The 24,896-nt window shown below is 33.1% G+C and overlaps 1 protein-coding gene across 1 annotated transcript; it reads right to left on the minus strand.

Annotated features, from left to right (window-relative positions):
• Nucleotides 1-202: 202 nt before the first annotated feature.
• Nucleotides 203-24,850, minus strand: LOC123678658. Its single transcript, XM_045615795.1, has 3 exons — nt 24,770-24,850; nt 24,259-24,628; nt 203-3,012 (listed from the first exon to the last, which is right to left on the minus strand). Exons 1-3 carry the CDS (start codon nt 24,848-24,850, stop codon nt 203-205), a joined length of 3,261 nt encoding a protein of 1,086 aa, XP_045471751.1.
• Between the last annotated feature and the right edge of the window lie 46 nt (nt 24,851-24,896).

A 24,896-nucleotide genomic window follows, 5' to 3' on the forward strand; every position in this document is an offset into this window, starting at 1 on the left:
TACATTTGGTGTTGTCTACAGCTGGTTTCATTATGTGTTTGGCATATGTCCTGGTCGGAACAACCTGGTCCTGAATGGCGAATAAAGTACCTTCCGTCTGAGGAAACAGGTAGCCCTGGGTCAGGTAAGTATTGGTGCTATGCATATCTACTTCCGATTGATGCAAACTGGCATAAAACCTTCCATGTATAGATTTGGCTTTTCATGCTTGCCTGAGTGTTTCAAAGTTGTTTTCGTTTTCAGGTACTTCCTCGTTAGATGTTTCGGAGACAGAGACGCGGCCACATGAGGCTACCCACTGATGAACAGGTAAGTTACTTTTTCGGAAGTAGTCGTTAATTTTCTCTGCCTCTTTCAGGGCCGCTCTTCCTATCTTCGTCATTCCTCGACCACCCTCTTTTCGGGGTAAGTATAATCGTTCCACTGCCGAGTTTGGATGCAATACACCATGCTGTGTCAACGAAGTCCGGATGCTTCTATCGAGTTGTTCTAGCTCCGACTTTGACCATGAGAGAATTCCTGCTGTATAAGTAAATGTTGGTATGGCCCAGCTGTTAATTGCCATTATCTTATTTTTAGCCGATAGTTGGGTTCTCAGCACTTTCTTTACTCTTTTAAGCAGTTCGTTCTTAGTGTTGTCCTTATTTTCTCGATGCATAATCTCAAAGGTCTGCTGGACACCCAGGTATTTGTATCGGTCCTCATATCTTAGGCCAGTCATCTCTCGTCCATCAGACAGGATTATGTTCTCTCCTCTAGACATCTTTCCCCTTTTTACATTAACCGTCGCACACTTTTCCAGTCCGAAAGTCATCGCGATATCTTCACTGTATTTTCTGACCAGCTCTAGCAATCCTTCCAGCTGTGCCCAGCCTCTAGCATATAGCTTCAGATCATCCATATAGAATAAATGTGAGATTCTGATCTGCTGGTTGATGGAGTAGCCATATGTGGATCTATTGAGTATCTTACTCAGTATATTAAGGGCAAGACAGAACCACAATGGGCTCAGGCTGTCTCCTTGGAAAATACCCCTCTTAATCTCTACTTCAGATGTTTCGTAGGTAGCTGACTTATTGTGGACTTTCAAGGTAGTGCGCCAGGTTCTCATAAGATGCTCCAACAACGCTATCACCCGTCGGTTTACTCTATAAATCTTCAGCACTTCAAGTAACCATGTGTGAGGGACCGAGTCAAATGCTTTTTGATAATCGATCCACGCCATCGAGATGTTCTTCAGTCGTTTCTTTGCTTGTTTGGTTATCATATTGTCGATCATCAAGAGTTCCTTGCTTCCTCGTCCCTTCCTTCTGCATCCATTCTGCTCCCAAGCCATGATGTTATTCGCTTTGATGTGTTCATTTATCTTAAAGGCAACAGTTGACGTGATAATTTTGTATGCCGAGGGAAGGCAGGTGATAGGCCTATAATTACCTGGCTGTCTAAGGTCTCCTTTCTTTGGCACCAGATGAGTAATGCCGTGTGTAAAATACTCTGGTATAGTATCGGGGTGTATAAGAGCTTTACTAATGAGTTGCGCAAGCACCTTATGGGTTGACGTGAGGGTCTTCCACCAGAAATTTTGAATCACGTCAATGCCGGGTGAGGTCCAGTTTTTCATTCGGCCGATAGTTGCTCGTACATCCTCCTCTGTCACTTGCATTGGCGCCATTTCCTCTAGTTCACGTAGTTCTTCCATCTCAGTTTTAATCCATGTGGCCTCGGTGTTGTGGTCTTTCCCTTTTGACCATATATTAGACCAGAATTTCCTCATGTCTTCTGGTTTCGGGGGAGTTGTATCTAAATTTCCCTGATCTTCCTCGAGGCTCCTGTAGAACTCTTTTTGGTTTCCAGTGAAGAGGTTATTTTGACGGTATCGCTGTGTCCTCTTATTATATCTTTTTAATCTATTACCCAACGCTGCAATTTTTTGTTTCAGGATCTCAGCACGCGTTTTCAGTTTGAGGTGGAATTGTGGGTCTTTTTGTTTGAGTTTCATCTTTTTGGCATAGGAGTGTACTTTTTTTTGGACTCTATTGCTGGGATTTATGTTATTCAGGTAGGAGTGGAGAATTCCTATTTCTTTTCTAAGTGTGTTGATTTTTGTGTTTATTCGGTCCTCCCACGGGGGCCTTTGTGGGGTTCTGTTTGTGCTGTCGTTATTCTTACTTTTTGTTTGGTGGATGGTATTAGCCACCATGGCTGCACAATAAACTAAATGGCAAAGATGTTCAAAACTCTCCGAAGTTGTGATAGTTTCTTCCAGGGCAGCGTTGATAGCTCTCATTGTGACTTTTGTGTTCGTAATTTGTTGCAATTTTGTGATCTTCGGTCTTGCTTTCATTGTTATTCCTTCCCATTTTAACCTGTATTCTTGGAACAGCAACAAAATTCCTTCGGTGGCTTCGTCGGACTCCAGTAGAGTGGTATGTTGATGATCTTGGATAGGTTGTTCTTCATTACTCTGTTGGACGTAGTCTATTTCTGTTCGTGTTAGCGTTCTTCTGAGTTCTATACTCCTCCTTATGTTGTAGATGCGTCGAACTGGGGAGTTTAATACTGATTCTGCTCTCATAAGCTCAATTTCTTCAGGTGCCAGCAGCTTCCTCATCTTTATATTTTTAACCTGCGCTATCAGATGTTTTCCCGTGAACTGTTTATCGGGGTAGCTCTCCATCCATCGTTCTGCCACTTTTTCGGCGTATTTTTTGGTGTGCTTTTCTCCTTCGGTAACCTGAAAGTAAGCGGTGATAAGACATTTGTTCATCTCACGTGTCCAGCGTTGCCTTTCTCTTCTTTGGGCTGGAGCGGGATCTCCTGTAACATGACTGTCAGGCAAATCCAAGCTAGAACCCTGATCGTTTCCTGATCTGCAAGGCCTTGTGGTGCCTTTTCGCAAAGTCGTGCCACTCGCTCCACTGACATTTGCTAGAGCCTTTGTCTGTCTTCCCGTCGCTGCAGACTCCTCACCGAGGGCGGTATCCGAGGCTTCGCTCCAAACATCGAAAGCACCTTTAATCACAGTGAAGGGGCAGCTGACCCACTTCCTGGTTAACTCGGGTATGCGGGGACGTCACCCCGCGAAGACCTATATATATATCTATATATATATATATATATATATACAGGGTGACCACTTTTTCAATGGGATTGTATTGGTAACTTCTAAACCATAAGAGTTAGAAGGTCGGTCAAATGGAGAAAAAGTTGCATGCATAGAAGCATTATCAAGCAGTTCAAACAAATCGAGATTATCAGTTCCAGTTTTCGAGATATCATAAGAAAAGTAAATTATGTCATTTTGATTTTTCTTTTTTTCCCACTTCATTTCAAATATCATCAAGAAATATCACAGGAATTTTTTATTTGACAGTAAATTATCCTCAATTTGACGTAATCAGATTTCGTATCTAACGTTTCGTACTCTCTGGGCTACCTTCAACCTCATTTTTTTCAATACGGACCTGCATATTTTATGACACTTTTCGAAATAACTTTAGACGCTGAATTCAACGATATATCATATTATGTCATTCAAAGTTGATTTTCAGGTGATTTTTGACCCTTATCCAAATTTCTTTGGGTCGGATCTGTATTACATTTAGGTACCTTTAGTTTAATTAACAACATGCAATACATTTCGATGAGAAAATCATCTTACTCATCTTGAACTAAATGGAACATATCAGAATCAAATCAAGAAACAAGTAATAATTATTTACATATTTCAATTCATAAAAATTAAACGAATTATCATTTAATGAAAGAAAAATCGAATGATTATTCGAAAGTAAATGAATATGAATGAAGTAAGTGTTCGAAATGTCCAACATTTTGTAAAATGCACTTAACGGTTCCGGAAACCATACTTCTTATACATTTGCTTATTTTGTCTTCTTGAATACCTTCCAATACATTCTCAATCTCGCGAGAAATTACTATTGTTGGATTTGTCATTTGTTCATTTGAAACAAATTACAAAATCGAACTTTATTTTGATATCATTACGAAATAAGTTTTGCAAGTCTTGATATTCAAATTTAAAATCATTGTATTCGCGTCTCTTGACTATTTTATTTACAGCAGTTTTTGATAAATTGCATTCACTACAGATCCGACCCAAAGAAAATTGGATAAGGGTCAAAATCATCTGAAAATCAAATTTGAATGACATTGTATGATATATCGTTGAATTCAGCGTCAAAAGTTATTTCGAAAAGTGTCATCAAATATACAGGTCCGTATTGAAAAAAATGTGGTTGAGGGAGGCCCAGACAGCACGAAACGTTGGATACGAAATCTGATTACGTCAAATTGAGAACAATTTACTGTCGAATAAAAAATTCCTGTAACATTTTTTGATAATATTTGAAATAAAGTGGGAAAAAAAGAAAAATCAAAATGACAGAATTTACTTTTCTTATGATATCTCAATAACCGGCCCTGATAATCTCGATTTGTTTGAACTGCATGATGATGCTTTCATGCATGCAACTTTTTCTCCATTTGACCGACCTTCTAACTCTTATGGTTCAAAAGTTACCAATACAATCCCATTGAAAAAGTGGCCACCCTGTATATATATATATATATATATATATATATATATATATATATATATATATATATATATATATATATATATATATATATATATATATAAGCCATCAAACACCTTAACGTCGATGCAAAAAGCCATAATACTGGGAACAGTGGGCTTAATCCGGCAAATCATATATCCCTACTATCCCTACTAGCAATTCCTACTTGCACAGCTTACCCTTGGCCTACTGGCCCGGGTAAACTGGGAAATAACTCCACGAAAGTGTGAAGCAAAAAAAAAAATATATATATATATATATATATATATATATATATATATAATAGATAACAATGTTAGGATGTTTCGATCTAGGAAATTCAGTGATACACTTTTATATCATCCAAGCTTTCGGTAAGACTTCTTACCTTTCTCAAGGATCTGCAATATATATTAAATATAAACATTACAAATAGCAAGTTCACAAAACTAACGTACATATATTGTGGTTTTATTCCTTCCTTATTTCAAAATATTCAAAAAACAAAATAGTTCAACCCAACTACTCTCTCACAGTAATAAAGATTAAACAAGTAAATAATATCATTGATAACACTCATATATTCTGTCAGACATCAATTCATGTAAGGTAAACAAACCATGACACCATCCGCCAAAGAGAGATATAAATGACAACTGTTTGGTTCCACAGAATTATATTCACTTTCTTAATTTTGTTTATTATTTTAAGGTGTTTAAACTACGAAATGGTGGATGCGAAATTTTTTGATAATTCTATCAAGTAGGAGTAGATGTTATTAAGATTGTTAGTATCTTGTTTTGTATTCATAGTATTGTCAGTCACTGCTATTGATAACATCTCTAAGAATAATCTTTTATGGTAATGGGGTTCCTTAAAGAGTATTTTTGTGTTAGAATAATCTATTACATGGTCATTGTTGTTCGCATGTATAGCTAAGGCACAAGTTTTTAAATTTCTTCTTGCATCACTTTTATGAGATGTTATTCTTTCTTTGATCCATCTGGAAGTCTGTCCTATGTATGTTCTCTCACAACTGCCACAAGGTATACTATACACGACTCCAGATTCATATTCTTCTTTTTCTTTGTCTTTCAAGCGGCTGAATACTAACTTAAATAATGGATGTTTCATAGTTTTAACAATCTTGATATTTTTGTAGTCTTTGAAAATCAGGGAAATCTTATTAGAGAGTACTGGTATGTAAGGTATAGTGGCGTAAACATCTTCGACAACACCTATTTCACATATCAAGGAAGATATTACAGGCAGACCTTAGGTGCTCCAATGGGCGGTAAACTTTCCCCTATTTTGGCACAATATGTGCTAGATGATCTTTTGACTTCGGTACTGCCCGGTTTGCCTTTTGTTATGCCCTTTTTAAAGAAGTATGTCGACGATCTGATATGTATGATTCCAGAGGGATCACTTGCTACAGTTCTGGAACATTTTAACAGTTATAACACCCACCTACAATTCACGGCAGAAGAAGAGGTTGACAACTCCATACCTTTTTTAGACATCAGGGTGATAAGAATGGGAAAAGTGTTGAGGACTGATTGGTATAACAAGCCTAGTAGCTCTGGCAGATATTTGCATTATAGATCTTGCCATCCTCAAAATATGAAGCTAATTCTAGTCACACAGATGAAAACTAGAGTCTTAAGGTTGACACATCCAACTTTTCATAGTCAATGTATTGTCAAACTGAAAAAGCTATTTGTAATGAATGGATACCCGATAAAATTACTCAATAAGTTACTTTGCAATACATCATCTTCACCCCCAGTCGAAGTCACCATGTCATTAAACACTGATGCCATGATAGACCGAGCTGACATCGTTTACGCCACTATACCTTACATACCAGTACTCTCTAATAAGATTTCCCTGATTTTCAAAGACTACAAAAATATCAAGATTGTTAAAACTATGAAACATCCATTGTTAGTATTCAGCCGCTTGAAAGACAAAGAAAAAGAAGAATATGAATCTGGAGTCGTGTATAGTATACCTTGTGGCAGTTGTGAGAGAACATACATAGGACAGACTTCCAGATGGATCAAAGAAAGAATAACATCTCATAAAAGTGATGCAAGAAGAAATTTAAGAACTTGTGCCTTAGCTATACATGCGAACAACAATGACCATGTAATAGATTATTCTAACACAAAAATACTCTTTAGGGAACCCCATTACCATAAAAGATTATTCTTAGAGATGTTATCAATAGCAGTGACTGACAATACTATGAATACAAAACAAGATACTAACAATCTTGATAACATCTACTCCTACTTGATAGAATTATCAAAAAATTTCGCATCCACCATTTCGTAGTTTAGACACCTTAAAATAATAAACAAAATTAAGAAAGTGAATATAATTCTGTGGAACCAAACAGTTGTCATTTATATCTCTCTTTGGCGGATGGTGTCATGGTTTGTTTACCTTACATGAATTGATGTCTGACAGAATATATGAGTGTTATCAATGATATTATTTACTTGTTTAATCTTTATTACTGTGAGAGAGTAGTTGGGTTGAACTATTTTGTTTTTTGAATATTTTGAAATAAGGAAGGAATAAAACCACAATATATGTACGTTAGTTTTGTGAACTTGCTATTTGTAATGTTTATATTTAATATATATTGCAGATCCTTGAGAAAGGTAAGAAGTCTTACCGAAAGCTTGGATGATATAAAAGTCTATCACTGAATTTCCTAGATCGAAACATCCTAACATTGTTATCTATTAGATATATTGCGATCAATAATTTTCTTACGAATATATATATATATATATATATATATATATATATATATATATTCGTAAGAAATCCGGCAAATCATATATCCCTACTAACAATTCCTAGTAGCACAGCTTACCCTTGGCCTACTGGCCCGGGTAAACTGGGAAATAACCCCACGAAAGTGTGAAGCAAAAAAAAAAAAAAATATATATATATATAAAATATATATAATATAATATATAATATATAATATATATATATATATATATATATATATATATATATATATATATATATATATATTGTCTCCAGATAACAGTCGAATTCCCTTATATAATATATATATATATATATATATATATATATATATATATATATATATATATATATATATATACTTCGAAAATGTGATTACGAGATCCCTGTAAAATTTCAACGCTACGAGGTCCATGTCTTATAACCCAACAATCCGAGATCCTTTCCTATATACCCTATATACATTGTATACCGCGTGGCAATGAGATCCGTTCAACGTTGCCACTAAGACGGATCTCGTTAGATGTGAGATAAGTATCAAAATCTTTGTATATCGATAAGGGTCAAAATCGCATATTCGTCGGATCTCGCAAGATGCAGAACATGTCGTGTACTTGGAATATGTATTTATGCCAACGCCAGAGTCAATCATTGTAGCAGGTGTTCCTATTTCATCATTTTTAGGGCTGAACTCTGTCATAATCTCACCGATTTTTGAGTGGTCGAAATTTAAGTTTCGACTCCCTGTTGATGAATTCGTCTTCAATTGTAAATCTGTTTGCGTGTTTGTATACACGAAACATTCGAGATGAAGGACAGTGTACTTGGGTGGTTTCATATCGCGAAGTTCGTTAACTGGTAAAATCTGACCAAGATTTTAGTGAATATGTCTTTTAGAAATGTTGAGTTTCTATTTATTTCAAAGCTATGAGTTTGACTTGAATGAAATTACGCACTCCCTTGAAATACGACAATTTGAAGCCTTCCGTGAAATTTCATGTTCCTCAGTGAACCAGAACCATAGAGCAATTGAAAAGGATATCGAAAGGCGACTATCAAATATCTCTGATACCACAGAACCGATAGGATCGAGTTTTCAGAGGCTTTAACTAAAACACAGCCCGGAACTGTGCGAAATATAAAGCTGATCATATCATCAGTATAATCAAATATAGACCAAGGATAATTCAAGAAAAATATGGAAGATGCCATAATGAGAATTTCGGTAATTGATCTTTCGAACGGGTTGCATTTTTACGCATATATATGAAATAAGCATTTCAAGCTTGTTGCAAAATTTCGAGTGCCTTGCTAGAATAAGGTTTGAAGTAGTCATACTCATTTCAATTAATTTGAAGAATAATTGATGAAAGTAGTTTTTCCTCCACGATTTTTTGCCAACACTTATATGTAGGGTTTAGCCAATAACTGGATTGTAGTTTGATTAATTCAATAATTTTGTTTTGAATCGAATTTCAGTATTGAATTTAGGTGAAAATTCAACATTTTGAGTTTTAAGGAACATTATAGATCGAATAGTTCCTCTCACTTATCAATCAGATTTAAAAATGTTATTATCAGAAGTGGAAGTGACGCTTTTTATTAGGCCGTATATTGAACATAACTAAAAACATATATTTCAGTAGCAAAACATTCATTTTATGGAAATTAAACAGATAATAATCTACAACAGTATCAGTTATTAATGAATAATGAATACATTATTCCTAGTAAAAACACTGTCCATTTCGTTATAAATGTTATTTGCCTCAAAATTTTGGTCACCGAATCAATTTAATCATTCTGAAAGGTTTTCGATATAATTTGCAAAATACAGACGGAACGGAAATATATTCTAATAACTTCGTCTGACGTCATGGCGACTTCAACAAGCTTCTCCAAATTTCCTCGAATGTCAGTATTAACACTTTCATTGATTCCCCTAAATGCTCTTGTGTCGATAGGAAAATGATCATGTTCACTAGATACTTTATCATTTTACGATTTTCCCTAACCTCATTATTAACACTGTTATGAATTTGCTTGAGCACTGTACATAGTAGGTATTTACAATATTTTTAGATTTTATAGCCGGATGAATATGTTTTTTGGAAATTTCATGTTTACCTACTCGTAAAACAAGGAATTTCAAGTTATCGTATCCAGTCGAAACGAAAGGGCTTTTTGATTGAAATGTAGCAGGCAGTATCAACAGAAAAGTTTGTTTTGAATTTCGTTACCGGTTAACCAAATGAGTTTTTCGTGAATGGTTTTTGAAAGAGCACAATAATAATGAAAAGCTAACACAGTCACCGTTACTTGCACGGTTACTTGACACAACCCCCTTATGTTAGAAATCACTCGATTACTCAAATTGACCGATCAAGAAATTCAGAATTCACTCAGATTTAACGAAATGAAACAAAGAAAACAAAAAATTTGTGCATCCCAAACTTTCTCTCATTTTAACACGTTATTCTAACTAGCGATTCGCATCTTGGTCGGCTGGTCAATGTTACCAAGTATTCCAATTATCCGCATGGGATTCACTCAACCCAGGATACAATTCAAATTGTCCTTATATTTCTACTTGAGTAATACTCATGCATATTCTCTCAAGAATATTATATTCAGAGAGGAGTTTTTAATCAACATATTTTTTCGATAATTCAGAAATATTCCTCAGAAGATAAATTTCATTTTAATAACATAACATAACATACTTTATTGATCCTGTAAAACAATAACAATAATTTCTGTTTGTTTTCTTATTTATGTGATAATTGAAAACGTTTTGTGAAAATACGTGTTATATGCTATTGACTAAATTTCAGGCAATGCACAAAAAAAAATGGAATATAGAGTCCGAGAAAGAAATGAAATACAAGAAAAATTAACGAGAATGAGAAACACTTTATGTTTTTTATGTCTGATTCTCATACATTATATAGGTAAAATTTTTTTCTGATAAAATTAAGGATTTATCAGTATTATTTTCTTAACATGTATAAAAATTGACGAGGGAAATTGTTTCGCTGTCAAAAGCAGGTTCAATTGGTTTTGATATATTTTCTACCCCAACTGTATCATGAAGAACCAATCAAAATATACCTCTACTTCTAGGACATTGTTGTTATAAAATATAAAGTTCCAAGACAATGAACACCAAGTTGAACGTTTTATGTCCTATTGTCTTCATATTAAAATTGATATTGTTTTCGAACTATAATATATATTGATATTGTGTGCTAATGTCCTGAAAGTGGAGGTTATATGAGCAAATATTTCGATTCATTTGAATCATACTATAATATAATACATCATTTTAATATGACTCGTTTCTGCTTATATTTGGATCTCTGCCTAATACTTCGACTAAATACTATAGATGATTAGAGATTATAAAAATTTAACTCCAAAGTTTTATATATGTATAAGCAGGTGATATTGCTTTCATCGATATAGAAAATAGAATGCAGGTATCAAATCTCAAGAAAGATGTGCACCACTTGCTCATCAGGTAACACATTTCATCGAAATAACATGAGTTACTTATTAAAAGATAAAACACTTCGAACAAATAATTGTATTTTCCTATATATATAAACATGGGATCAATGCATCGTTAATATCTATATACTTTATTGTGTAAGTACACACGAATATTTTAATATTCACACAGATACATATAGTACTTACATCGTTTTATCTAAGACTGTACATTGCTGTACATTGTTTTGATTGAATATTGTGAAATTACACTTTTCCCCTTCTTGATTTCCACCAATCTGAAACGCTCGATTTTGAATCACAAATAATTACCTTGATGGAAAACTGTATGATATCATCTTTCATCAGTTTTTTCGAGATTACCTGTAGTAAAAGTCGACAGCTCTTGTCACCAAAATCAAAATACCTTTGATAAAAAGAATTTATGGTTTCATGAAATAGTCCTGTCGATTACTATTTCGGAATCTCATTTTTCCTGTGAAAAATTATGAAAAACACAAACCAAAATAATGTGTTTCTAACGAGAAGCATTCGTGAAAGATCGTTGTCTTGAACTCAGATTTTTGTTGCCACCAGCACTCATGTTTTTTGTTGAAATATTATTCAGCAATGCGTTTTTTCGAAAAAATAAAATGCCGTTAAATTATCACTCACCACAATATATTGATTAAAATAAATTGCCTTGGTATTTGATGAATTTTTCAAAAATAAATCATTTATTTTTGAAAAATTCATCAAATACCAAGGCAATTTATTTTAATCAATATATTGTGGTAAGTGATAATTTAACGGCATTTTATTTTTTCGAAAAAACGCATTGCTGAATAATATTTCAACAAAAAACATGAGTGCTGGTGGCAACAAAAATCTGAGTTCAAGACAACGATCTTTCACGAATGCTTCTCGTTAGAAACACATTATTTTGGTTTGTGTTTTTCATAATTTTTCACAGGAAAAATGAGATTCCGAAATAGTAATCGACAGGACTATTTCATGAAACCATAAATTCTTTTTATCAAAGGTATTTTGATTTTGGTGACAAGAGCTGTCGAGTTTTACTACAGGTAATCTCGAAAAAACTGATGAAAGATGATATCATACAGATTTCCATCAAGGTAATTATTTGTGATTCAAAATCGAGCGTTTCAGATTGGTGGAAATCAAGAAGGGGAAAAGTGTAATTTCACAATATTCAATCAAAACAATGTACAGCAATGTACAGTCTTAGATAAAACGATGTAAGTACTATATGTATCTGTGTGAATATTAAAATATTCGTGTGTACTTACACAATAAAGTATATAGATATTAACGATGCATTGATCCCATGTTTATATATATAGGAAAATACAATTATTTGTTCGAAGTGTTTTATCTTTTAATAAGTAACTCATGTTATTTCGATGAAATGTGTTACCTGATGAGCAAGTGGTGCACATCTTTCTTGAGATTTGATACCTGCATTCTATTTTCTATATCGATGAAAGCAATATCACCTGCTTATACATATATAAAACTTTGGAGTTAAATTTTTATAATCTCTAATCATCATAGTATTTAGTCGAAGTATTAGGCAATTTAGTCGAAGTATTAGGCAGAGATCCAAATATAAGCAGAAACGAGTCATATTAAAATGATGTATTATATTATAGTATGATTCAAATGAATCGAAATATTTGCTCATATAACCTCCACTTTCAGGACATAAGCACACAATATCAATATATATTATAGTTCGAAAACAATATCAATTTTAATATGAAGACAATAGGACATAAAACGTTCAACTTGGTGTTCATTGTCTTGGAACTTTATATTTTATAACAACAATGTCCTAGAAGTAGAGGTATATTTTGATTGGTTCTTCATGATACAGTTGGGGTAGAAAATATATCAAAACCAATTGAACCTGCTTTTGACAGCGAAACAATTTCCCTCGTCAATTTTTATACATGTTAAGAAAATAATACTGATAAATCCTTAATTTTATCAGAAAAAAAATTTACCTATATAATGTATGAGAATCAGACATAAAAAACATAAAGTGTTTCTCATTCTCGTTAATTTTTCTTGTATTTCATTTCTTTCTCGGACTCTATATTCCATTTTTTTTTGTGCATTGCCTGAAATTTAGTCAATAGCATATAACACGTATTTCCACAAAACGTTTTCAATTATCACATAAATAAGAAAACAAACAGAAATTATTGTTATTGTTTTACAGGATCAATAAAGTATGTTATGTTATGTTATTAAAATGAAATTTATCTTCTGAGGAATATTTCTGAATTATCGAAAAAATATGTTGATTAAAAACTCCTCTCTGAATATAATATTCTTGAGAGAATATGCATGAGTATTACTCAAGTAGAAATATAAGGACAATTTGAATTGTATCCTGGGTTGAGTGAATCCCATGCGGATAATTGGAATACTTGGTAACATTGACCAGCCGACCAAGATGCGAATCGCTAGTTAGAATAACGTGTTAAAATAAGAGAAAGTTTGGGATGCACAAATTTTTTGTTTTCTTTGTTTCATTTCGTTAAATCTGAGTGAATTCTGAATTTCTTGATCGGTCAATTTGAGTAATCGAGTGATTTCTAACATAAGGGGGTTGTGTCAAGTAACCGTGCAAGTAACGGTGACTGTGTTAGCTTTTCATTATTATTGTGCTCTTTCAAAAACCATTCACGAAAAACTCATTTGGTTAACCGGTAACGAAATTCAAAACAAACTTTTCTGTTGATACTGCCTGCTACATTTCAATCAAAAAGCCCTTTCGTTTCGACTGGATACGATAACTTGAAATTCCTTGTTTTACGAGTAGGTAAACATGAAATTTCCAAAAAACATATTCATCCGGCTATAAAATCTGAATTGTTCGTGAAACAAAATATTGTAAATACCTACTATGTACAGTGCTCAAGCAAATTCATAACAGTGTTAATAATGAGGTTAGGGAAAATCGTAAAATGATAAAGTATCTAGTGAACATGATCATTTTCCTATCGACACAAGAGCATTTAGGGGAATCAATGAAAGTGTTAATACTGACATTCGAGGAAATTTGGAGAAGCTTGTTGAAGTCGCCATGACGTCAGACGAAGTTATTAGAATATATTTCCGTTCCGTCTGTATTTTGCAAATTATATCGAAAACCTTTCAGAATGATTAAATTGATTCGGTGACCAAAATTTTGAGGCAAATAACATTTATAACGAAATGGACAGTGTTTTTACTAGGAATAATGTATTCATTATTCATTAATAACTGATACTGTTGTAGATTATTATCTGTTTAATTTCCATAAAATGAATGTTTTGTTACTGAAATATATGTTTTTAGTTATGTTCAATATACGGCCTAATAAAAAGCGTCACTTCCACTTCTGATAATAACATTTTTAAATCTGATTGATAAGTGAGAGGAACTATTCGATCTATAATGTTCCTTAAAACTCAAAATGTTGAATTTTCACCTAAATTCAATACTGAAATTCGATTCAAACCAAAATTATTGAATTAATCAAACTACAATTCAGTTATTGGCTAAACCCTACATATAAGTGTTGGCAAGAAATCATGGAGGAAAAACTTCTTTTATCAATTAATCTTCAAATTAATTGAAATGAGTATGTCTACTTCAAACCTTATTCTAGCAAGGCACTCGAAATTTCGCAACAAGCTTGAAATGCTTATTTCTTATATATGCGTAAAAATGCAACCCGTTCGAAAGATCAATTACCGAAATTCTCATTATGGCATCTTCCATATTTTTCTTGAATTATCCTTGGTCTATATTTGATTATACTGATGATATGATCAGCTTTATATTTCGCACAGTTCCGGGCTGTGTTTCAGTTAAAGCCTCTGAAAACTCGATCCTATCGGTTCTGTGGTATCAGAGATATTTGATAGTCGCCTTTCGATATCCTTTTCAATTGCTCTATGGTTCTGGTTCACTGAGGAACATGAAATTTCACGGAAGGCTTCAAATTGTCGTATTTCAAGGGAGTGCGTAATTTCATTCAAGTCAAACTCATAGCTTTGAAATAAATAGATAATAATAAATAATAATTTATTTTTAATATGTACAATACCACTTCGGATATTTTAAATTTGATATTTTGAATTTTTTTTGGATGACGCACGGGTTTCGTCTGAAATAATAAAATCTACTTATGTCTCTGTATGATGATATTTTCAAATGAACGATATTGTTATGATCATGCAGAGAAACAGTTTTTAGTTTTTTAACGAAAACCGTGCATCGAATTGAAAAATGTTAGATTATCAACTTTGGTGAAAAATGATTGGGAATTTCGAGAATAATTTTTATTTGAGGAAAAATATGTGGTATACTATCAATGTCTACCGAAATAGGCAAGTCATTTGACCTGCCTATTTCCGGCCTATTTACCCACTGGTGGAAATAAAAAAAAAGGTGATAGATTAAAGAATGCCTCTTGATTCATAGTACATGAATGACAACTTTCATTGAAATATCGGAAGTGTTATTGGAGATATTAAAAATGAATTAATTATTTTCGAAAACTTTACCACCCTGAAAAGGTTAGGACATATGTTCATATGAAGTTTTTTTCTTAAAATGGGCACCAAAATCACCTCCATGGATATTGACATTCAATTACACTCTGTATATAAGAAGCAGTGCTGGTTATTCATGAGTCTGTTTCTGAATTCGTTCATTTCGTGATGAATTGCCTGATTAGTATTCTTACGCAACGCAAATGAACCACAATTATTGGCATTAGAGCTTCAAAATCAAGCAGTCGTGGATGATAGTTATTTTCTATACAAGTGGGATAAAATTATTATTATTATATGAGTGTGTATGTTGAAAACGAGTGCGTAGCACGAGTTATGTAAGCACACGAATATATCAATAATGATGCATTATCAAACATTTATATAGTACGACGATTAATCTACGACTGCCTATAATGAACAAAATATAACACAACATTGTACTGTTGTTGATATCATTTCCCTCGAAATCATAAGAATATGTTTATTACATTGATGACTACTTGACGTCAAACAAGTTGGTTTGCAAACAACACCTTTCTAGAAAAATATTCAGCTGGTATTCAATGTGTTTGATCCAAATGAGTTATTCAAAAAGACTTCCACATTATACAGGGTGTTTCATTCGAAAACGGAAATACTTCCTGGTGCATAGGTGGCACCAAGGCGGTTCTGGGGATACCCCATTTATTGGGTCTTACTGTCTTCATAGTCGAGATACAGGGTGTTTTATGAATTTCACCCGTTTCTTTCTAAAGCCATATCGAACGAACCACCCGGTATATTTTCTTCATATTTGGCAAATATATTCCTGATTGAGAGCCCAAACGTATCATGCAATAACCGCCTCGAAAATCCATGTCTGGGTTAACAAAAAATTATGAATCGTTTGAATCCTCGTAACAACACCCTGTAGATCGGAATTTTGAAAATCTGAACTAAAAACTGAACTGGGAGGTGTACTTCAAATTTTAGCGCAGACAGTTTTACTGCACAAATTTTCAACGTAAAAGTGAAGTTTTTAAACTTCGATACCTGAAAGTGGTTTGAAATGACTTCTAACAATAAATCATGAAAAATATTGAATTCTTAATTATTTCAAGATTACTTTGTAATTCATTTCTACATTGGTTGTTTGTCATCTATGCACCTGTGAAATATTTCTGTTGCCCAATGAAACACCCTTTATAAAAAAGCAGTTACGGCTATTGGTAGAGTTTAAGTTCTTTAGAGTGAATTCTTTTCCGAAAAATATGTAACTTAATGAAGTTTGAGTTGTGTAGTGAATTCTACTACGTTACGCGAATGGATCAAATTATGTGGTCCAATAGCTCAAAAATGAGGAGGTCGTAAAACATAACGTACATTTACGGCAATTCGATTAAACATCGCTATTTTCTTTTTAGTTCAAATTATGTGTCAAGACAGCGTTGAACACAAAAATTTTACAGACTTATATCGATACAGTGTTGGTTTAGAAAACTGATATGAATGCGTTAAAAATTATCTTCGTCTGGGCAAATTATACCTGTCAACGCTTGAAGTGCCCCCTGCATATCGGTCTCCTCTTCCAGATGACACCAGATGACGGACTGTCGTGGTAGAATGAAGGAACGTCGATATTATGCATAACTCTAACGTTTGTTTCTTTTTCTAAAACGGTCATATACAGAGTGTTCATCAATTTTTCAGTATCGCTTGAAATAACAGAATAGCTCTTAGGAACCAATACAATTAATATTACTTCCGAACGAACCATCAAACGTTTTGTTTATTTTTTGTTCCGAAGATGCAGGATATTCTCCGGCAAATACGAAAATATTGAAAAGCAATAACTTTCAAGCCACAGGATGATTATTATGGTTTGATATTCTATTACTAATACATAACCTTCGAATTCTAATAAATGTTCAAGACGTAATTCAAACTTATTGTTAATAACCCTTTCTGGTATATGTGAAACTAACATATTTCTAAGATAATGTGAAAAAATATTTTTATCCATTAGTCGTGAACACAAGGAAAATTTTTCATTTCGAGTGGAACAAATTTAATCACCCAAACCAACGATGGTTTTAATATACAATGTGTCCCGAAACTATGATGCCAAAACAGAACATTTCTCTTGAAAAATCAATAAGACTTCATTTTTTTCCCAAAAATCATTCGTTGCAGAGATTATAAAAAATTGAATGTAATTTTTATTCGTTAATTCCACATTTTCCGAAATCGTTCAAAGAAGTTTGTTCTTTTTCAATTCGGCGTAATAGTTTCAGGACACTCTGTATGTACAGGATGAGCTAAATTCGATGCTCACTGAACGTATCTCGAGACTCATAAGACTAGATGAAAAAATCTTCAAGGACTCCTGAGCTCTTCTTTCGAAATAAACCAAGATCAGAAAGCTGATCATAGATATCTTGCTCAGTTCTCAAGTTACAAGACATTCATGAAAAATTACTGTTTCAAATATTTCAATATACAGGGTGTTTCCTAAACATGCGGCAAAAATTCAGGGGGTTGTTCCTTGGACTATTTTAAGCATGTCTTGTCCTTGGATGATTTTTGAAAAACCTCTTTGTTTCGAAGAAACAGGGCGAACAACATTTTTCATATTTTTAAAATTAATAATAGTTTAAATAAAAATGCGTACCGCACTGTGTTTACTGAGTAGGTACAATTTATTTTTAAATTTGTTTAACAACATTCCAATTACTAAAAACGGCCAGTTTTTATTAGTTTATACCACTCCAGTAGAAAATGTGGAAGACTTGCGAAATCGGATCATTGCTGGGTGTAACTTAATAAGAAATGATCCTGGTGTTTTTGAAAGGGTTCGGCAGTCAATGAGGAGAAGATTGGATGCTTGTATGCTGGCTAGAGGTGGTCATTTTCAACAGTTTTTGTAGGTTGAGTTGAACTTCCATGTAATTTTTCAAAATAAAATGTTATTATCCGAAATTTTGTTTCCCCTATATCTTCGAAACAAATAGGTTTTTCAAAAATCATCAAAGGACAAAATATTCTTAGAATAGTCCAAGGAACAACCCCCTGAATTTTTGCCGCATGTTTAGGAAACACCCTGTATATATCTTATATTCAAGATATTCAATACATTCTAAAATACTGTCTTCAGTAATTTTTATGTTTCATATGATACTGATAACACATCATAGAAATCATTACCTACCGTTAAAAAAATAAAGAGTAAAATTGATGTTTCTCAAATGGTACACCATATATTTTTCGACGCAGTTTTTTGTCCGCAGATTTGTCGAAAAGCATCCCGTTATCGCTTTTTAAAAAATGTTATCTGTTTCAAAGATATTGTATTTTTGACTTCGTTGTTTTGATGGGACACCTCGTATATAAATATTTTTCATTTATCTTGAGATTCAATTTATTTCCCGTTATTCCAGTAATTTTAATGGTCAATATTTTAAGAATAACACAGCATAGGAATTAATAATCGTTTTATCGTTTCACTTATTTCGAGATCTAATTCATCAGTTAGATCCCGAAAGAAATGAAACATATTTAAATCTATCCAGTCAAAAAAAAATTTCTGTTATCCGTTTCAAACATAGGACACCGTTTTGATGGCACACCTCATATATACATATTTTTCATCAATTTCGAGATCAATTCATTTTGTATTCTTCGTATTATTGTAATTGAGTTATATATAGGGTGTTCCCACTTAATTAGAAATCAAATATCGATTCAGAGATATAGAGGAGTGTTGGTATTTTGAAAATTGGACACTTTAATGACTGGATTACAATTCTACGATGAACACAAAATGAATTAAATGTGCAGATAAATGAGAAATATTTAGTGTTTGATTGTTTCAGTCTTTACTTGTCGGAAATTCCGCTTTATATTATATAAAGCGGAAATAAGTTATTTTACTTTTTAATCATCGAGAAATATTTATATATAGGGCGTCCCATCAAATAATAAAGACAAATTACTCAATCTTTGAAACAGATGACATTTTTGAAAAATCGATAACGGTACACTTTTCGACAATTCTGAGGTTGAAAAACTTTTCAACGCAGTTTCTTGTTTTTTAAATGGAACTCTACATATTTAGAGTGTCCCATTTATGAAACACCAACTTTGCTTTATGTCTCTGACACGTTAATTAATTTCTATGATCTGTTAAGAGTATTCTTTAAACCATAAAAACTACTGAAAAAAATCGTTTAAGAATTTTTCGAATTCCGAAGGAATTCCTATTATATATTATGTCAACTTTCCACATCAAATTTCCTTGATATTGAATGAAATTTTGTGGTTTATTTCTCGTGTAAAATCTTTTTTGTAAAGGTTCTATTCTAGAAAACACAAATGTGCGGTGCAATTTGATGGAAAATAACCTGGAATCATAAAAAACCTTTTTGTTAAACTCGCATCTTAACTAGTGGAATCTGAGGTGGAATTTAATGTCAGCTTAGAGCTACGGGATTTAGAGTGGAATGGTGTGAGAAACACACAAGCAAAAGCATATTTCTTATTACATCATTCTTAGTAGATTCCAATATAAATCTCTTCAATCAGCAGATTCAATTTGAGACGTTTGGTGCAAAAATCGGTTTTAATTTAAAATTTTCGAAATTGAGTTGTAGGTGTAGTCTCTCTTGATATACAATAATTTTATTCGACTTATTATTCATATGTACTAACCAATTTTCATAGTTCATCCTGCTATTTCATGTTAAAGAATAATATTCGCATTGAAACTCAAATTGTTCATTTAATAAATAATTTGTTATAAATAATTGGATACCTTCCTCATGTTTGTTCCCACTGAAAAAATAACAAGCAGGTGCTACCTTTTAAATAACCAACAGTTATTAAATCGCAAAATTATGTGAGCGCTCTTGTATTATGGTAACAAAATAGCTTCGCCTCTTTTATATCACAATTTGAAAAACGGTACTCATCGTCGAAGGCTCTGAACTTATCCATTTCCGAGAGAATAATCAACAAAAATTTTAAGATTTGATTCTTTCTGAAATTGGAATTCAAGCAATTCGAAGAAGATGTTCTAATTAAAAATGATGTTTTAGATAGGAGTATTGACCTCAAATTCAAAGTTACTTGTTAGAAATGTTTTCATTTAGTAAAAAGAGTTAGCACCTTTGTTTGCAATGAATTGAGTTATATTATCATTAGTCTTCTAGCAAAAAATTCATTTTTCAAAAGAAAACGAGAGTTTTCGGGGAATACCCTATAAGAAGAAATCTTCTTCTCTTACATATTACTGATTGACAAATACAACAGAGCAAAGGAAATTACATTCAACAATACCTAAGTTTTTCCAAAAAAAGCCATAGACGAATATTCGGTATATACGAGAAATTGTAGAAAATATTGAAGCTTGTCAATGATACCTACAATCCGCCTAGTATAATTCGAAATCATTTGGTACGTGTCCCAGATATGATATTTTGCATTCCACCCTACATTAATCTTCAGTAGGTACTTCTGTTTATTGTTGGATACAAAATCCGATTCAGTAGGCTGGTGTAACATATCAATTTTCATAGAAAATTTTTCTTGGGAAAATGTAACGAAACTTTTCCTCCAACAATTTTTTTTTTAATTATTCAGCGACGTCACTCTCAGCCTAAAACTAATTGATCTGCGATCCGACATAATGATATCCGTTCTTAGAATTATAAATTGACAATAACAAAATTCCAAAGAAATATCTATTGACCGATTTTCAAGAAGATACTCCAAAAATTTCCATGAATTGATTTATGGTTTATAAAATCAATTCAACATATTGGCTCTTGAATTTGAGCTCTATCAATAAATATTTTATGATCAAAGCCTAGAACAACATTATGCAAAGGTACGAGTACTCAATATTTTTCTGTCTCGAGTACATTAAATTAGGAAAGGAAACGTACGTCTCGAATGATTTCATTTATAGTATTGAAGAAGAGATAATTTTTTCCTCATAAATATGAAATACTTCGATGAATATCATTTATTCATTAGATAAAACTCGCTCTTATTCATTTCGTTCAATTTTACTTATGTATATTCGAACACCTACATTAAAAAGTTGAAAATTTCCAACAAAGACCATCCTATACACTTATCGAAATAACAGTTCAAACTGCCCTAGCTAGACTTTCAAGCGTTGTCAGGAATTCGAGTATCAGAAAGCGAAATAAATGCATTCCCAAACCCTTCTCGTCATTCCACTTAGATAAATCACCACGAGTCATGACATGAATAATAGGTATGTATTTAATTCATCAAATTGATAAAGAGTTTCGACTTTCCGAGATCCACACAGTGTTGCAATTCAAGGATCTCCCAAAGTACGCACGACACCTCTAGGACGATATACATTTTCGATGCCAGCGCCAATTTTCTCGAACTTCATTTGTACAATTTGCATGTAATTAGTGACCGCTATGAGCTCCATCTCAAACTTCGCCAGAATGATATATACTACCTCAGGATACCAAAAATGAACGAAATACGTTACGAGATCCGGCCATCGGATCTCATGATCTCGTAGCGTTGATAACTTGGCTGTATACGGATCTCGTATTCCTACACCATACATATATATATATATATATATATATATATATATATATATATATATATATATATATATATATATATATATATATATATAAAACAAACAATGGTTTAAGGGGTGTTGGAAAACTTCAATTGTTACTAACTTCTTTATTTCATCAGTCGACGTTTCGATCCTTGGTTGGGATCTTCTTCAGGACTTCTATAAAACAAACAACATACAAATATAACAAACATTGCAGAAAAGACAACATGTTAAAACGCACCGAAATGCGAAGAGTTACCAGATCTTAAGTTGCACTGAATCTTATACAGATTTGGAGGAAAAATTATTAATTAACTTGAACACAAAATAGTCTCTAATACAATAACGTCTCTTTTTTATATCACACACTTCCTTATTCTCTTGAAAACTTATTTTTGAAAAACTTTCTTCATCCATCTGACAACTGCGTAAAAAACGAAAGGGGTTAGGTCGGGTTCATAGAACATCATAGATCTTCAACTGACATTGGAGAACATAGAACTTGAGATCAACAACTCACTCTCACTAAGTTGGTTTGAATGTATCAGATATGAATAAATGTTGCTAATGTTCTCTATATCCTTTCTGTAGTTCATGGAATTTTCATGTCGCTTAATGTGAATCATCTCCAGGAAACATCTTTTTCTCATATTCTCCTCGCACTCCAAGACTGTCACCGAATCATAGTCCATTCGATGGTCAACTGATCTTACATGTTCTGCCAGTGCACATATCTTTCTAGGATTCTTAATGTCGCTAATATGTTGAGTTATTCTTCTTTTAAGTTGTTGGGATGTTTGTCCGATATACACCTCATCACAATTTTGACAGGGTATTCTGTATACAACACAGCTTTTCTTATCAGTTTCTATCCTATCTTTCAAATTACTATAAAGTCTCTTTAATTTAAATTCAGTTCTAGGTATCACTTTGATGTTATCAGTTTTTAATAAGTTTATTAAGGATTTTGTCATTACATTAATCAGTGGAATGGAAGTAAATATAATTCTCTGATCTAAATTGGTGGATGCGATTTCATCGTTATTCTGTGGCTGTCCAGAATTCGATGAATTGTGTATCAATTTCTTTAAAAGGTTCTTGGGGTAACCATTCTCAAGCATCAACTGATATAATAGTTTCATATTCTTCTCCTTCAGAGTGGGGTGTGATATTCTTTGTATACGATTCTTCAATCCTGTAACCATATTGATTTTTTGTCTCTGAGGGTGGTTGGAAAAATAATGCAAGTATCTACCTGAGCTAGAGGGCTTTCTATACCAATCAAGAATCAGTGTATTGTCAGGTCTTCTAATGACTAGGGTATCTAGGAAAGGCACACTATTGTTATTTTCTAATTCTATGGTAAATTTTATAGACTCACTCTGTCTGTTGAACCTTTCAAGAGTGTAAGATGTCTTATCACTGGGAACTGCACAAATGATGTCATCTACATATTTTTTAATAAAAGGCATCTCAAAGGGGATATCTGTTAGGATGCCATCTAGGAGGAAATCCATCACTACCTCTGCAATGGAAGGGCTGAATTTAGACCCCATTGGGGAACCTAGTATTTGGTTGTAAAAATTACCTTGGAAGATGAAATAGTTGGAGTTGAAAAGAAATCTGATGATGTTGATGAAGTCTTCCTTAGGTATTGTGGTGTGGCTACTGATTGATTCCCATGTGTGTTGAATTGCAGACAGAGCTAATTCTAATGAAATATTGGTAAAGAGGGATACTACATCAAGGCTGATGAGGACATAATCTTCTGGCAGTTGGAATTCACTAATGAAGGTGGAAAAAGAGAAAGAATCTTCTACGTAATATCTGCCTCTAGAAACACTTAAATAACTAGAAATTATTTCAGATATATAACCTGATATCTTAGATGTTGGTGTATTCAAAGAGGAGATGATGGGTCTGAGGGAGAGAACAGGTTTATGGACTTTAGGTAGTCCATAAAATCTTGCAGGAATGGAGTTATAACTGTACAAGGATTTTCCTTGCATTTGGGAAATATGACCACTTGTTACCAATTTCTTAATCAATGTGTTACCTTTAGTTTGTATAGTAGTTGTTGGGTCTCTAGGTAGTCTTCTGTAATAGTCAAGATCATTGAGAATTCCATTAGATAGTTCTATGTATTGTGACTTGTCCATAATAACTGTTACGTTTCCTTTGTCTGATTGTAATACCTGTAAGTCTGGATGTTCTTTGAGATATCTTTTACAATTATAAAATTCTCTCTGTATTACATTTCTGACAACTTTATTAGGTTTGATATTATTAGTTATAATGTTGGTGGCCATGGCGCGTTTTATGTTCTTGGCATCAGGAGATAAGGAGTCATTGAGGTTGATAACATTCTCAACATCAGATAAAAGTTTCGGAATAGAGATTTCTTTCATAGGAATGTCAATGCTGAATTTAGGACCCAGCGACAAGAATTTTAGAACTCTATCTGGGATATTTGTTCCACTTATATTTTTAACCCACCTTTCTTGTGATCTGACTTTTCCCAATTGTGCATCTGTCAAAGCTCTCACCTTATCCAGATTTTTCTGTTTCGTCAATGCAAATTGTCTATTGTACTTGTTATTCTGATAAGAGAAAAAATGGTTAGTAATATCCTCAGGAAGTGCATGCTGAATGAGTAGTTTCAGTCGTTCAACTTCTCTTTCTATTCTTTTTATTTTTGTTATTGTTACTGTAATTTCAAATTTCAAGAACATGTTAAGTACCTTGTTCTCCATGTTCACTGCTTGTCTGGACGACACCTCGTCTGTCACAGATCCATATAATTGACAGAAGTTATTGGTCATGTGTTTACGATCTACAGAGGCTCTTGTTTAAATTCTACACAAAGGC

Source organism: Harmonia axyridis, chromosome 4 (genome assembly GCF_914767665.1).
Source record: "Harmonia axyridis chromosome 4, icHarAxyr1.1, whole genome shotgun sequence".
Lineage (NCBI taxonomy): Eukaryota > Metazoa > Arthropoda > Insecta > Coleoptera > Coccinellidae > Harmonia > Harmonia axyridis.